The following is a 12,611-nucleotide window of genomic DNA, read 5'->3' as shown; positions in this document are numbered from 1 at the left end:
CAGGAAAATCATCAACTGCCGAGCCGAGAAGTTCGTGACGAATCGAATTTACTGTAAATTCGCTCATCTCTAATGGCCACACAGGTTCAGGAAAGGTAAGCACTAAAGCAGTGATCTCCAACCTGCGGACCTCCAGATGTTGCAAAACTACAACTCCCAGCATGCCCGGACAGCCAACGGCTGTCCGGGCATGCTGGGAATTGTAGTTTTGCAACATCTGGAGGTCCGCAGGTTGAAGACCACTGCACTAAAGTAACAAAACAAAAAAACTACCCAAGTTGAAAATAAAATCCATTTCACATGGTGACTAGAGATGAGCGAACTTACATTAAATTCGATTCGTCACGAACTTCTCGGCTCGGCGGTTGATGACTTTTCCTGCATAAATTAGTTCAGCTTTCCGGTGCTCCGGCGGGCTGGAAAAGGTGGATACAGTCCTAGAAAAGAGTCTCCTAGGACTGTATCCACCTTTTCCAGCCCACCGGAGCACCGGAAAGCTGAACTAATTTATGCAGGAAAAGACATCAACTGCCGAGCCGAGAAGTTTGTGACGAATCAAATTTACTGTAAGTTCGCTCATCTCTAATGGTGACTATAAACTCCACAAAAGAAAATATACTGCAGGAGGGACTCCGAAATGGCTGCGCTACAGGGTAAAATCCTCTGTGGCGGTAAGTTCTGTGTAAAAGGCGCTGTGAACGGCTGATTTCGACATTTGCGCCCAAATTACTTACAACGTGCGCCAAATGATAAATTTGGCGCATGTCCACGAAAACCAAAGTGAAAAAAAAAAAAAGGGTAAAAAGAAACTCTCAACAGGCAAAATTGATAAATGCCCCCTATATATTGCAGCAATGCTACATAGAAAGTGTAGCGGCATCATTTCATGCACTGAATGGTGATATTATTTAGGCACTATATACTGTAGCACTATCTGGACAGTGTGTAGTGGCATAATTGTAGGCATTGTTTGGATCTATTGTTTGGCCACTGTTTAGCGGTATTATTTAGGGGCTTTATCTGTACATTCTATCACTTTGGACAGTGGAGTGGCATCATTTTATATATTGTATAGTGATATTATTTGGACACTATATAGCGGTATTATATAGGCACCCTATGTATTGCAGCAATGTTATCTAGACAACATAGTAGCATCATTTTATACATGGTATGGAAATATTTTTGGGCTCTGTATAGTGCAGTACTTTTTTGTCCGGGCATGCTGGGAGTTGTAGTTTTGCAAGAGCAGGAGGCACACCATTTGGAAAACACTGGTGTAGTGGTATTATTTGGGCACTATATATATATATATATATATATATATATATATATATATATATATATATATATTACAGCAATGATATGTAGACAGTGTAGTGGTATCATCCTATGCATTATTTGGGCACTGTATGGCAGTATTATAGGGTCTATATACTGAACCACTTAGTTTTAGACAGTGTGTAGTGGTATAAGTTTATATACCTTCTAGTGATATTCTTTGGGCACTGTATAGCGGTATTATTTATGATGTATAGACAGTATAGACAGTGTAGTGGCCTCATTTTATTCACTTAATGGTGATGTTAATTAGGAACCTTATACTGTTCACTAATATCTGGCATTGTTTGGATATTTTATTAGAACACTTTATTGCGGTATTATTGAGGGGCTTTATACTGAACCAATTATATTTGGACAGCGTAGCTGCATTATTATTTTTTTAACATAGTAGCCTTGTATATTGCATTGTATATTTGACATTGTAGCATTATATATTGCAGAAACGATCTAAAGACATCTATAGTGGCAGCATTTAATACATTGTATGGAAATATTATTTGGGCACTGTATAGCGGTGTTATTTAGGTTCTGTATATTATGTTTGTACTATCTACTGTAGCACTGATGTTTGGATATGGTAGTGGCATACATGTAGGCATTATATGGTGGGATTATTTAGACGCTTGCATAGCAGTATTATTTAGGACATCCTGCTGAGGATCTAAAAATACACTTCTATAGATAGGCCAGCCGTCAAAAAAAAAAAAACACTGCAAATGATACAATGCCGCCCTACTGTATGTGCTGTAGCGCTGCTGTTTGTAGAGCGTAGTGGTATCATTTTATGTATGGTATAGTGGTATTATTTAGGCACTATATAGTGTAGTACTAATGTTTAGACAGCGTAGTGGCATACATTGTATTGGGAGTATTATATGGGCACTGCATGGTGGTATTACTTGGAGTGTATATATATATATATATATATATATATATGTATATATATATATATATATATATATATATATATATATATATATATATACTATAGCACTGATATTTGGGCATTGTAGGTTGGTATTATTTGGGCACTGTTTAGTGGCATAGCATGTGACAGAAATGTATTAATTTTTTATTACTTGACCACTTTATGGGGGTATTATTTAGTCATAATATGCGGTAGTACGGTAATGCAGTGCTTTTTAAACAGCGTGCCTCCAGCTGTTGCAAAACTACAACTCCCAGCATGCCCGGACAGCCAAAGGCTGTCCGGGCATGCTGGGAGTTGTAGTTTTGCAACAGCTGGAGGCATGCCGTTTGGAAAACCCTGGAGTAGTGCAATCATTTTAGGCACTGCATGATGGTATTATTTAGGCATGTTAAGGGTTAAAGGGAATTTTCAACCCCAGCACGCATGAAAATGAGCCTGGCTGTGCTGCAATGGGTGGGGTGACTGCAGGGCTGCTGCAAGGATTTTTACCACCCTAGGTGAAAGCTAATATTGCCACCCATTGACCCTGCCCATTGGCTCCGCCCTTTGACACGCCCCTTACTACTGAAGCGACACACTGTATTAAAGGGGTATTCCAGGCAAAACCTTTTTTTACATATATCAACTGGCTCCGGAAAGTTAAACAGATTTGTAAATTACTCCTATTAAAAAATCTTAATCCTTCCAATAGTTATTAGCTTCTGAAGTTTTCTGTCTAACTGCTCAATGATGATGTCACGTCCCGGGAGCTGTGCATGATGGGAGAATATCCCCATAGGAACTGCACAGCTCCCGGGACGTGAGTCATCAGAGAGCAGTTAGACAGAAAACAACAACTCAACTTCAGAAGCTAATAACTATTGGAAGGATTAAGATTTTTTAATAGAAGTAATTTACAAATCAGTTTTGGCCTGGAATACCCCTTTAAACCTCCTCCTCATGTAATCACCTTTTTACTGGGGTGACACACTGTAACAAACCACCTCCTCATGTAATCTCCTTACTACTGGGGTGACACACTGTAACAAACCTTCTCCCCATGTAATCTCCTTACTAATGGGGTGACACACTGTAACAAACCTCCTCCTCATGTAATCTCCTTACTACTGGGGTGACACACTGTAACAAACCTCCTCCTCATGTAATCTCCTTACTAATGGGGTGACACACTGTAACAAACCTCCTCCTCATGTATTCACCTTACTACTGGGGTGACACACTGTAACAAACCTCCTCCTCATGTAATCTCCTTACTACTGGGGTGACACACTGTAACAAATCTCCTCCTCATGTAATCTCCTTACTACTGGGGTGACACACTGTAACAAATCTCCTCCTCATATAATCTCCTTCCTACTGGGGTGACACACTGTAACAAACCCCCTCCTCATATAATCTCCTTCCTACTGGGATAACACACTGTAACGTAACAAACCTCCTCCTCACGCTATGGTGGTTCTGGCTTGTTGGGTGCTTCAGATGAGAGGCGGGTGCTTCAGATGCTAACTTTCTAGCAGCAGGTACAGCGACACCCCCATCAAGATCGCACTCTGCCTATTTTGCCTATAGGCAGAATCGGCCATGGGTGACTGATGTGTGGGAGGGAGAAAAGTGACCTCACACTTCCACACAAGGAATAATGGGACTTGTAGTTGGAGGGAGGGAACTCCAACAGGAAATAGCCATTTCACAAAAAGAAAGCAGAAGCGTTATGGTAATCTCACAAAATAGCCATTAAGCGCCAAGACAAGCGCGGATCCTTCCTAATCATGTCCATCACAGGTAACACTAAATCCCCTTATGGCGGATAAAACCTTTAGGGCCGTATTTATTTGTAGTAGTAATATATGTGCAGTGATATAACATTGTGCATTGTATTGTGGTATTATTTGGGCTGTATGATGTGTTTGTGCCCCCACAATCTTTTGCAGGACACAGCGTTCTAAACTAACGCCAGGTTCCTGCAGCAGTGGTTATGACGTCACAGCCACGCCCCTTCCCATAGACATGAATGGAGGGGGCGTGGCCATGATGTCTCGAGAGGCATAGCCGTGATGTCACAACTTTTTCAGAACCCTGGAGCACTGGAGTAACCCTTTAATCTGTTACTGGGCACACATGGAGGCATTGTGGCTGGTAGAGATGGCATCGTGATTAAACTGGGACACAATAGTTGTTGTGGGGGGAGAGGGGGAGGTGGGGGGTCATTGATGGCATTGTAGCCTTCATTGGTATAGTGTGGGTGCCAAAAGAGGCATTGTGGCTGGTATAGAAGACACTGATCATTCTGCCCCTGCAGTCTGGCAATGCCACAATCTTTTATATATTAGAATGATAAAAATTAGAGATGAGCGAACTTACAGTAAATTCGATTCGTCACGAACTTCTCGGCTCGGCAGTTGATGACTTATCATCATAAATGAGTTCAGCTTTCAGGTGCTCCGGTGGCTGGAAAAGGTGGATACAGTCCTAGGAAAGAGTCTCCAGCCACGGGAGCACCTGAAAGCTGAACTAATTTATGCAGGAAAAGTCATCAACTGCCGAGCTGAGAAGTTCGTGACGAATCGAATTTACTGTAAGTTCGCTCATCTCTAATAAAAATGATAAACTTATGATTACAATAAAAACCAGAACAGATGCAGTAGGTGTCGGTAGTGGAATCGTATGCCAGTGATGCCACAAACCGGTTGCACCTGACTTTACTCTTCTTTGTGGGCATCACGATTGTTTTTGGCTTCACAGACTGATGGAGCTGAGATTGTTCCTAACAGATGGCGCAGAATTACATTGCAGACTTTCGGGAATGATTTGTCATTTGCCGGCACTAACATAAGCTGACTGAAGCTTCATTTGGGATCTTTTGGGCCATTGATTTGCAATGCCCCAGTATTTTGTTTTGTTAACCCCCCCCCCCCCACACACACACACACACACACACACACAGCCCTCCAACATCTTCTTAACTATCACTATGAAAAACAGCACTAGTCCATTTTGTCAGACAAGTCAGACTAGCTGCTCTGCTCACTGAGGGATCATGAAGAGGAGAGGGGCTTAAACTGTTTAGTACTGCTCTATAATGTCCTTTATAATGTCCTGAAGAGGAGAGGGGCTTAAACTGTTTAGTACTGCTCTATAATGTCCTGAAGAGGAGAGGGGCTTAAACTGTTTAGTACTGCTCTATAATGTCCTTTATAATGTCCTCATTCTGCTGCTCCTGCTGGAGGCACACTGTTTGGGAAACACTGCTATACAGACATAGGAAAGCAAGATCCCTTCTACTTTGTGTGAGTAAAGTATATGGGAGGCAGAGGGGGATCAGATTACATGCTGCCCATACAATTCTAGATAGATAGATATAAGATAGATAGCTAGATCTGTCTTCTATCTATCTATCTATCTATGTCTCATATTAATCTATATATATCATATCTATCTCATATATATCTATCATATCTATCTATCTCATATATATCTATCATATCTATCTATCGAACTCATATCTATCTCATATCTATCTATCTCATATCTATCTATCTCATATCTATCTATCTCATATATATCTATCTATCGATCTTATATCTATCTATCTCATATCTATCTATCTCATATATATCTATCATATCTATCTATTGATCTCATATCTATCTATCTCATATCTATCTATCTATCTATCTATCTATCTATCTCATATCTATCTATCTCATGTCTATCTATCTATCTTTCTATGTCCTCTGTATTTCCTTCTATATCTTTTTCCCACATTTCCTCTTCCTATACACTTACAAGGGTCGAGCGTAGAATGCAGATCACCGTGACGCGCTGTAATTGGCTGTTGCCGTGGTAACACTCTTGGTGTAGTTTTACCGGCAACATAACAACAGACGACGCCCGGGTTTATTCACACATCCAGTCTCCATTATTAGCTGTATACTGATGAGTGACGGTATATATTATACACTGATGTATACTGCATCACATTCTGTATATTAACGCGGAATTTGTGGGAATTTGAACACATTTGTATCTTCGTTTTATTGGGGGAGATTTATCAAAACCTCAGTAGAGGAAAAGTGGGGCGGTTGCCCCTAGCAACAAATCAGATCGCTGCTCTCATTTCTAAACAGGCCTCTGAAAAATGAAAGAAGCGATCTGATTGGTTGCTATGGGCAACTTCATTCTTCCTCTACACAGATTTTGATAAATCTCCCCCATTGTCCCTAAATTCCGGGCCATAATACTTTGCAGCAGACGGAGCTTCCTGTAGTGTGGGCGGGGCTTTCCCTGAGCAGGGGAGGGGCAGTTATAACAGTTAGGTGCCATAGGGAGGAGCATAATAGTGCGACTGTGTCTTCTGTAGATACTATATAAGAATTTCGATCCAGGCTTCAGTGTGGCAGCCATTTTGGCCCCCCTCCCCGATAAAGTTTTTTTTTTCCTGGAATCATACAGTCATACATTATGTTTTCTTTATGTATAAAATAAAAATAAAATAAATAAAATAAAATAAATAAAATACAACATCCATTCATATATACGTAAAGAATGTAAAAAAAACAAAATCTTCCCTGGTTCGAGGCCCTGTGGCTGTGGATCATTCATCATCCATAGTGCCACCGCTATTGGAGGACATTGTCATGTGACAAGGTCACATGACTATGGTAGATGGCGTCCCTACAGATGACACGTAACCCATTTCTTTCTGTCAGGGGAAATATATATATATATATATATATATATATATATATATATATTATTTAAAAAAAAATTAATAAATAAATATATATATATATATATATATATATATATATGTAAAAATCACAATTTAATATGAATTAAGAAAAAAAAAACATTCTGCCCACATAATACTCTGCAACAGGGTTTCCCAACCAGTGTTCCTCCAGCTGTTGAAAAACTACAACTCCCAGCGTGCCCAGACAGCCGTTGGCTGTCTGGGCACGCTGGGAGTTGTAGTTTTGCTACAGCTAGAGGTTGGGAAACCCTGCTCTATAGTCTATAGGATGCCCTCATTAATAATTACAATGGGAAACCCTTAATTGCATTACAATGGGGAAAAAAAAACATTAGTCAAAGTAATGGAAAAAAAAATAGAAATTATTATTATTTTTTTTTTTTACGTATTTACAAAAAAAAGATATATGTATTTTTTTTCCCTAAAGATACATTAATTATGACATCAAATATTAAGCACTGTAGGATACACCAATAAATCTATCAGGACCAATTCCTCCCAACACTGGTAAGTAATACCTTCATATCTGAACAATGGAAATTTGTCAGATTTTTTTATTTATTAATTTTTTATTTTTATTTCACACTTATTAGTTACATGTATAAAAAGAGACCCTTAAAATTGACCTGTCTAAAAAGTAAATAAATACGGTAATAACACAAAGAATAAAAAATAATAATAATAATAATAATGAAAATAAAATATATATATAAAAAAATAAGTAAATTAATTAATAAGCAAATTTAGGAATTTGCCATATAGGGAATTTTTTCTCTTAATTGACACAATTCAAAAATACTATACAATATGGGACAATGCAGATTCCACCATTGATATTTTTGCTTTCTATGGGGAGCAGGATCCCATCCTAACCACACATCTTGACCTTGACCCAGATTTATATCTAAAAAAAAAAATTCTATTCTGACCTGTATGAGGAACGTGCTCCATGATCCTCAACCCCTTGACTTTGAAGTGGTGCTGTCTCCATGGAGGGTGGGTTGGCACTGGTTAACTTTTCCCGGTGCTGGATGACTTTACTTTCCTCCACTACCGATACCAAAATCTCCGGGGTGACGTTATAGGCGATGGCTACCCTCCCGGCTATCTCAGCATCACTTATCCTCTTCTCCACAGGTGGCAAAATAGAACCCATGAGATCTTTCTTCTTTCGATCCTCAACCGGAGGGTGGTAAGCTGGACCTTGGATGGGTTTTGGGATCCATGGATGGTCACCTTGGCGCGGGATTGGCCAGGACCTGTAATCTTTCTTGTATTGGGTCTCTCTTTCTAGAGGAGCTTCGGAGGGAAGATACTCACTCCTCGGTTTGCAGCTTTGCTCGGGGGTTGACTTCCAAGGCTTGAAATCCTGTCTGGTGACCGAATCCCTGGAAGACTCCAATCTTCTCGAGAAGTCCCTGGATGACCTAGACTGGCCTCCATAGTATGAATCTGCCAGCGGTGGCTGAGTTTCTATGGCAGCAGACCCAGGGCGTGGTGGCTGGCTCAGATGAGGTCCATCTGTCACTTCGGAATATTTCGAAAACATTAAAGGCACTGCAATGTCGCCCTTGTCTTGTTTGTTCCCGAAGCGGGCAATGCAGCATGCCCGGGTAACACAAGGCCATGCCATTTGTGACAACCTTGAGGATTCCTATCTTCTTTGTCTTTATTTTTTTCTCCAATTATTGCTTCTTAGGTGACCAAAAATTGTAAAAAAAAATTTCAATTGCTGGTGATCGAGGAAGCCAAAAAAATTCCTTGAAAAAATTCTTCAGTGCCGGTGTAAATTGATACAAAATTGTTCCTACTAAATGACTTGCAGCGATCTCGGAGGAGCTATGGCTGAATTGCAAGTAGATGATGCCCCCGGGGGGTGGTCTCATGCCTCTTCCTTTTTTGCTTTGTAAATTTTTATTTTTGCATCCAGTGACCTCCAGCCATAGTCGGGAAAAGGAATCTGTAGAACATCTCTAAAAGGAAGGACCCCACCCACATTGCTCTCTGCCTCCCCAGATGCCAAGGAGGGAAAAAAAAAAGAGAGCGAGAAGAGAGAGGGGGAGGAGAATTTAATGCTGGCAAAAGATCTCCACTATGCAGTATCGAAAATGTAATATCAAAGGAGGGAGCGAAGAGCCAGGGAGGGAGGGGGTTCAATACGTTTAACCCTCAATGGCCAGGTAAACCACATCTGGCATCTGCACCAATCGCTAGGAGGCTGAAGACTGCAAGAGACGCATTTCTGCTGTGGAGGGTGCAGCCCCGATCTGGTGGAGGATCATACAGCCGATTCCGTCATAGCTTATTACATCAATGCCAAGGACCCCAACAACAAACTGCATCCCCTAAACTCTGCCGTACCCAAAACACACACGCACCAAGACTATATAGTATTGTATAGGGTTTATGAAATATTAATATATCCTCTGCAATACCCCTCCCAACCAGCTGGGTCGATTTCAGCACCAGAGGCAGCGGACAGTGCCCATCACGTCTCTATCATCTCCAATCACCACATCCAGCCTCTCGGCTTCCAACTCATTTTCATTCTTTTTATTCAAATTTAATTTAAATTTGAATTGTCCGGTTTTAAAATGATTCTTTTAACGCCCATTCATAATGATGATCGATTCATTCAGGAACGGGTGATCTTAAGCCTGGCATCGTTTTACTCCATTTTTAGTGTGCATAGGAATTCATTTACTTGCATTCATTGTTTTGGCATTTAACAGTTTTTGCAAATCTGATGAAATTTTTTTAAATTCAAATCATTTTTCTTGTTTAAATGATCTTTATTTACATCATATCGTCAAATCCGTACTATATTTTTTTATTCTAATCTACAGAAAAATCTAAACAAATCATCTGTCGTGCAAATATTTTGCTTCTGTAGACACTGTGAAGACGAGCAGCTGATTTTAATGTTTTACGTAAAGCGGCTGCGTAATCCTGACAGCTGATTGGTTGCTAGGGAGTCATCACGACATGTTTACAATAAATGGTGAATATTCCCCAGTGTGCGGACCAGCAACAAAGAAATAATTCTCTTTCTAAGCATATTCTTACATCTGTGGAATTGGGGGGTGTTGTGGATTTTTTAATTTTTGTGAAACTATAGTAAGTAGCTTATTATACATTTAAATAATACTAGAATAATAAAGTGAATAAAAAAAATGTATGATGAAATAAAATACTGAAAATATTAAGTATTAAAAAACAGCATAAGAAGATGAAGAAAAATAAAAAAAGAATAGCAATAGATAAATATACAGATAAAAAAAACATAAATGCATATAAAAAATAACACAATAATGAAAATAACAACAGAAAAAAATAATTGAATAACAAAAATAATAAATAGAATTAAATAATAATAATAATAAAGGAATAGCTAAAAAAGAATATATAAGTTAATAATAATAATTATTATTATTATTTATCATAATAATAAAATAATAGAATAAAAACTAAAAAAATAAAAATAAATAATAGCAAATATAATACATACATAAGGAACCAATGAGATATTTATACCATATACCAATTATTTTAACCAATCATTTTTTTAGAAATTAATTTAAAGCCTTAAGATAGGATAACTAGGTTAGTGGGAGAAAAAAATAATAATAAATAAAAAAAAATAACCACATATACATAAGATAATTCCAAAAAATCAGATACCTAAAATGTAATTAGATTTTTGTTTATTTAATAATAATAATAATAAATAATAATAATAATTTGTTACCATGAACAAGGCAATTAATATGTGTGAACAATGAAGAAATTAAAATAGAATATATTTTTTTCACTTTAAATAATTGTACAAAAGGTATTTTTAATTAAAAGATACTTTTGTACCTGGGGTCAAGTAGTTTCCATGGGAACTGCACTAGTGAATAACTAGATGTTTACATTGACCAGCTTGACTAGTTATGTCTGCTCTCTGATTGGTTGGTTTTATAATGGAGCTGTGCTATGGAGAGGACTTTATAGGACCAGAGTGTGTGTTTGGGCCTGAGATACAAAAAGTTGAGCTCAATACATAAATTGTACAGAATTTTTGCTGACCTGTATGAGCTGCCTGCTCCTCCTTCCTCTTTGATCTGTCTGTTGAGTATATCGGCTGCATCTCTTGGTCTCAGGCCTTCCATGGACCATCTTGTGGATGGAGATCTCGCCCTGTTTTGCCTCTCCTGGACCTCTTTATTAGTGGACTGTATATCCGCCACACTGCTAAAGGTAACAGATGCCTTGACTTTGGGAACCACCAATTCTGTGGGCTCCACTTTAGGAAGTTCCTCTGCTCTTTTCTCGGGTAAGGCTACTGGTGTTTTCTTCATTTTGGCAGCACTTGAGGCTGTAGGGGCAGCTAGGCCTGGTGAAGGCTTTGGAATCCATGGATGGTCCCCACGACGAGGAATGGGCCAAGCTTTGAAATCTTTCTTGTACTGCGTCTCTGTTTCAAAAGGAGCTTCGGACGGTAGATACTCGCTCTTGGGTTTGCAGCTAACCCCTGGCCTTACGTTCCAGTGCCTATAATCCTCACGCATGACTGAACCAGATGGCTCTTTGCTATGGGCAGGCCCGGGATGGTGGGACAAGTCTCTGGTAGACCCAGCACCATGGTCGGCCTCTACTTGGGCAGGCTGTGCCTCAACAGCGGAAGCAATAGGACGGGCTTGAGGCTGTTGAAGGTGAGCTTGGTGTAGCGGACCTCCATCGGTGGCCTCCGAATACTTGGTGAAGACCAGAGGAACCGCAATGTCACCCTTATCCAACTGGTTCCAGAATCGGGCTATGCAGCACGCCCTGGTGATACAGGGCCATGCCATAGTCTCCTAGGGAGCCTCTTACAAACTAGGAAAAGATGTTGCTACAACGAGGACGCTCGCTTCTCCCCCTTCCACCCACGTAGAAATAGTAACAGATGAAGAAATAGTAACAGGAGAAAGCACAACGAAGGGTAGACGCTCTTGATCTCTGAAGACGTGAGAACCCACAAGAGCTATATTTTTGATCTTTCTTCTAAGTCATGGTGCAATTAGACCTCTCGTGGTGGTTGCCCTTTCACTGTCTTCTTGTCGTCTTGCCCTGAAGCGCCGGATTGGGGATCTCCTTCAGCTTTCTCGAAGAACACTTTCTGCAAGTGTCTCTATGGCATGATGAGGCAGGAGCGCAACTCAATCCTGGTGGACATCCCTCCACACCCACAAGCAGAGTGTGTGGTGTTTCCTTTGCTATCCTGACAGTAAGACCCCCGTCACAATCAGAAAGCGAGATCTCTGCAGGAAGTGGTCCCACCCACCCTGGTATCTGCATCCGAAAATTCTGCTGCTGCTGATGGTGATGGTGGGGGCTGGAGGAGGAGAGATGCTGGAGGAGAGAGAGAGATGGCTCCTCCGTCAGCACGCAACGTCTCAAATGAATGGAGAGGAGGCTGCTTGTTACTGCAGCTTGTTAACCATTCGTTGTCCGGATGGTGGGGGTCAGGCAGGGAGCAGATGGCTTTAATTACTCCATTGTCCCCTTTCCACTTAGGGAAAGCTTTACAGCAGGTTACCCTCGGTTGAAGAAAGCCAT

At 40.2% G+C, this 12,611-nt stretch overlaps 1 protein-coding gene across 1 annotated transcript in view; it reads right to left on the bottom strand.

Moving 5' to 3' along the window:
- MAP6 (microtubule associated protein 6) overlaps positions 1-12,390 on the bottom strand; it is a 97,696-nt gene extending 85,306 nt beyond the window's left edge. Inside the window, exons 1-2 of the mRNA XM_056560021.1 lie at positions 11,100-12,390; positions 7,958-8,671 (exon numbers count right to left, since the gene is read on the bottom strand). Coding sequence (XP_056415996.1) covers positions 7,958-8,671; positions 11,100-11,863 — 1,478 coding nt within the window. The 5' untranslated portion in view covers positions 11,864-12,390. The remainder of the gene's footprint in view (positions 1-7,957; positions 8,672-11,099) is intronic.
- Positions 12,391-12,611: the final 221 nt, after the last annotated feature.

Source organism: Hyla sarda, chromosome 2, assembly GCF_029499605.1.
Source record: "Hyla sarda isolate aHylSar1 chromosome 2, aHylSar1.hap1, whole genome shotgun sequence".
Taxonomy (NCBI): domain Eukaryota; kingdom Metazoa; phylum Chordata; class Amphibia; order Anura; family Hylidae; genus Hyla; species Hyla sarda.
This window is presented reverse-complemented; position numbering and strand designations above follow the sequence as displayed.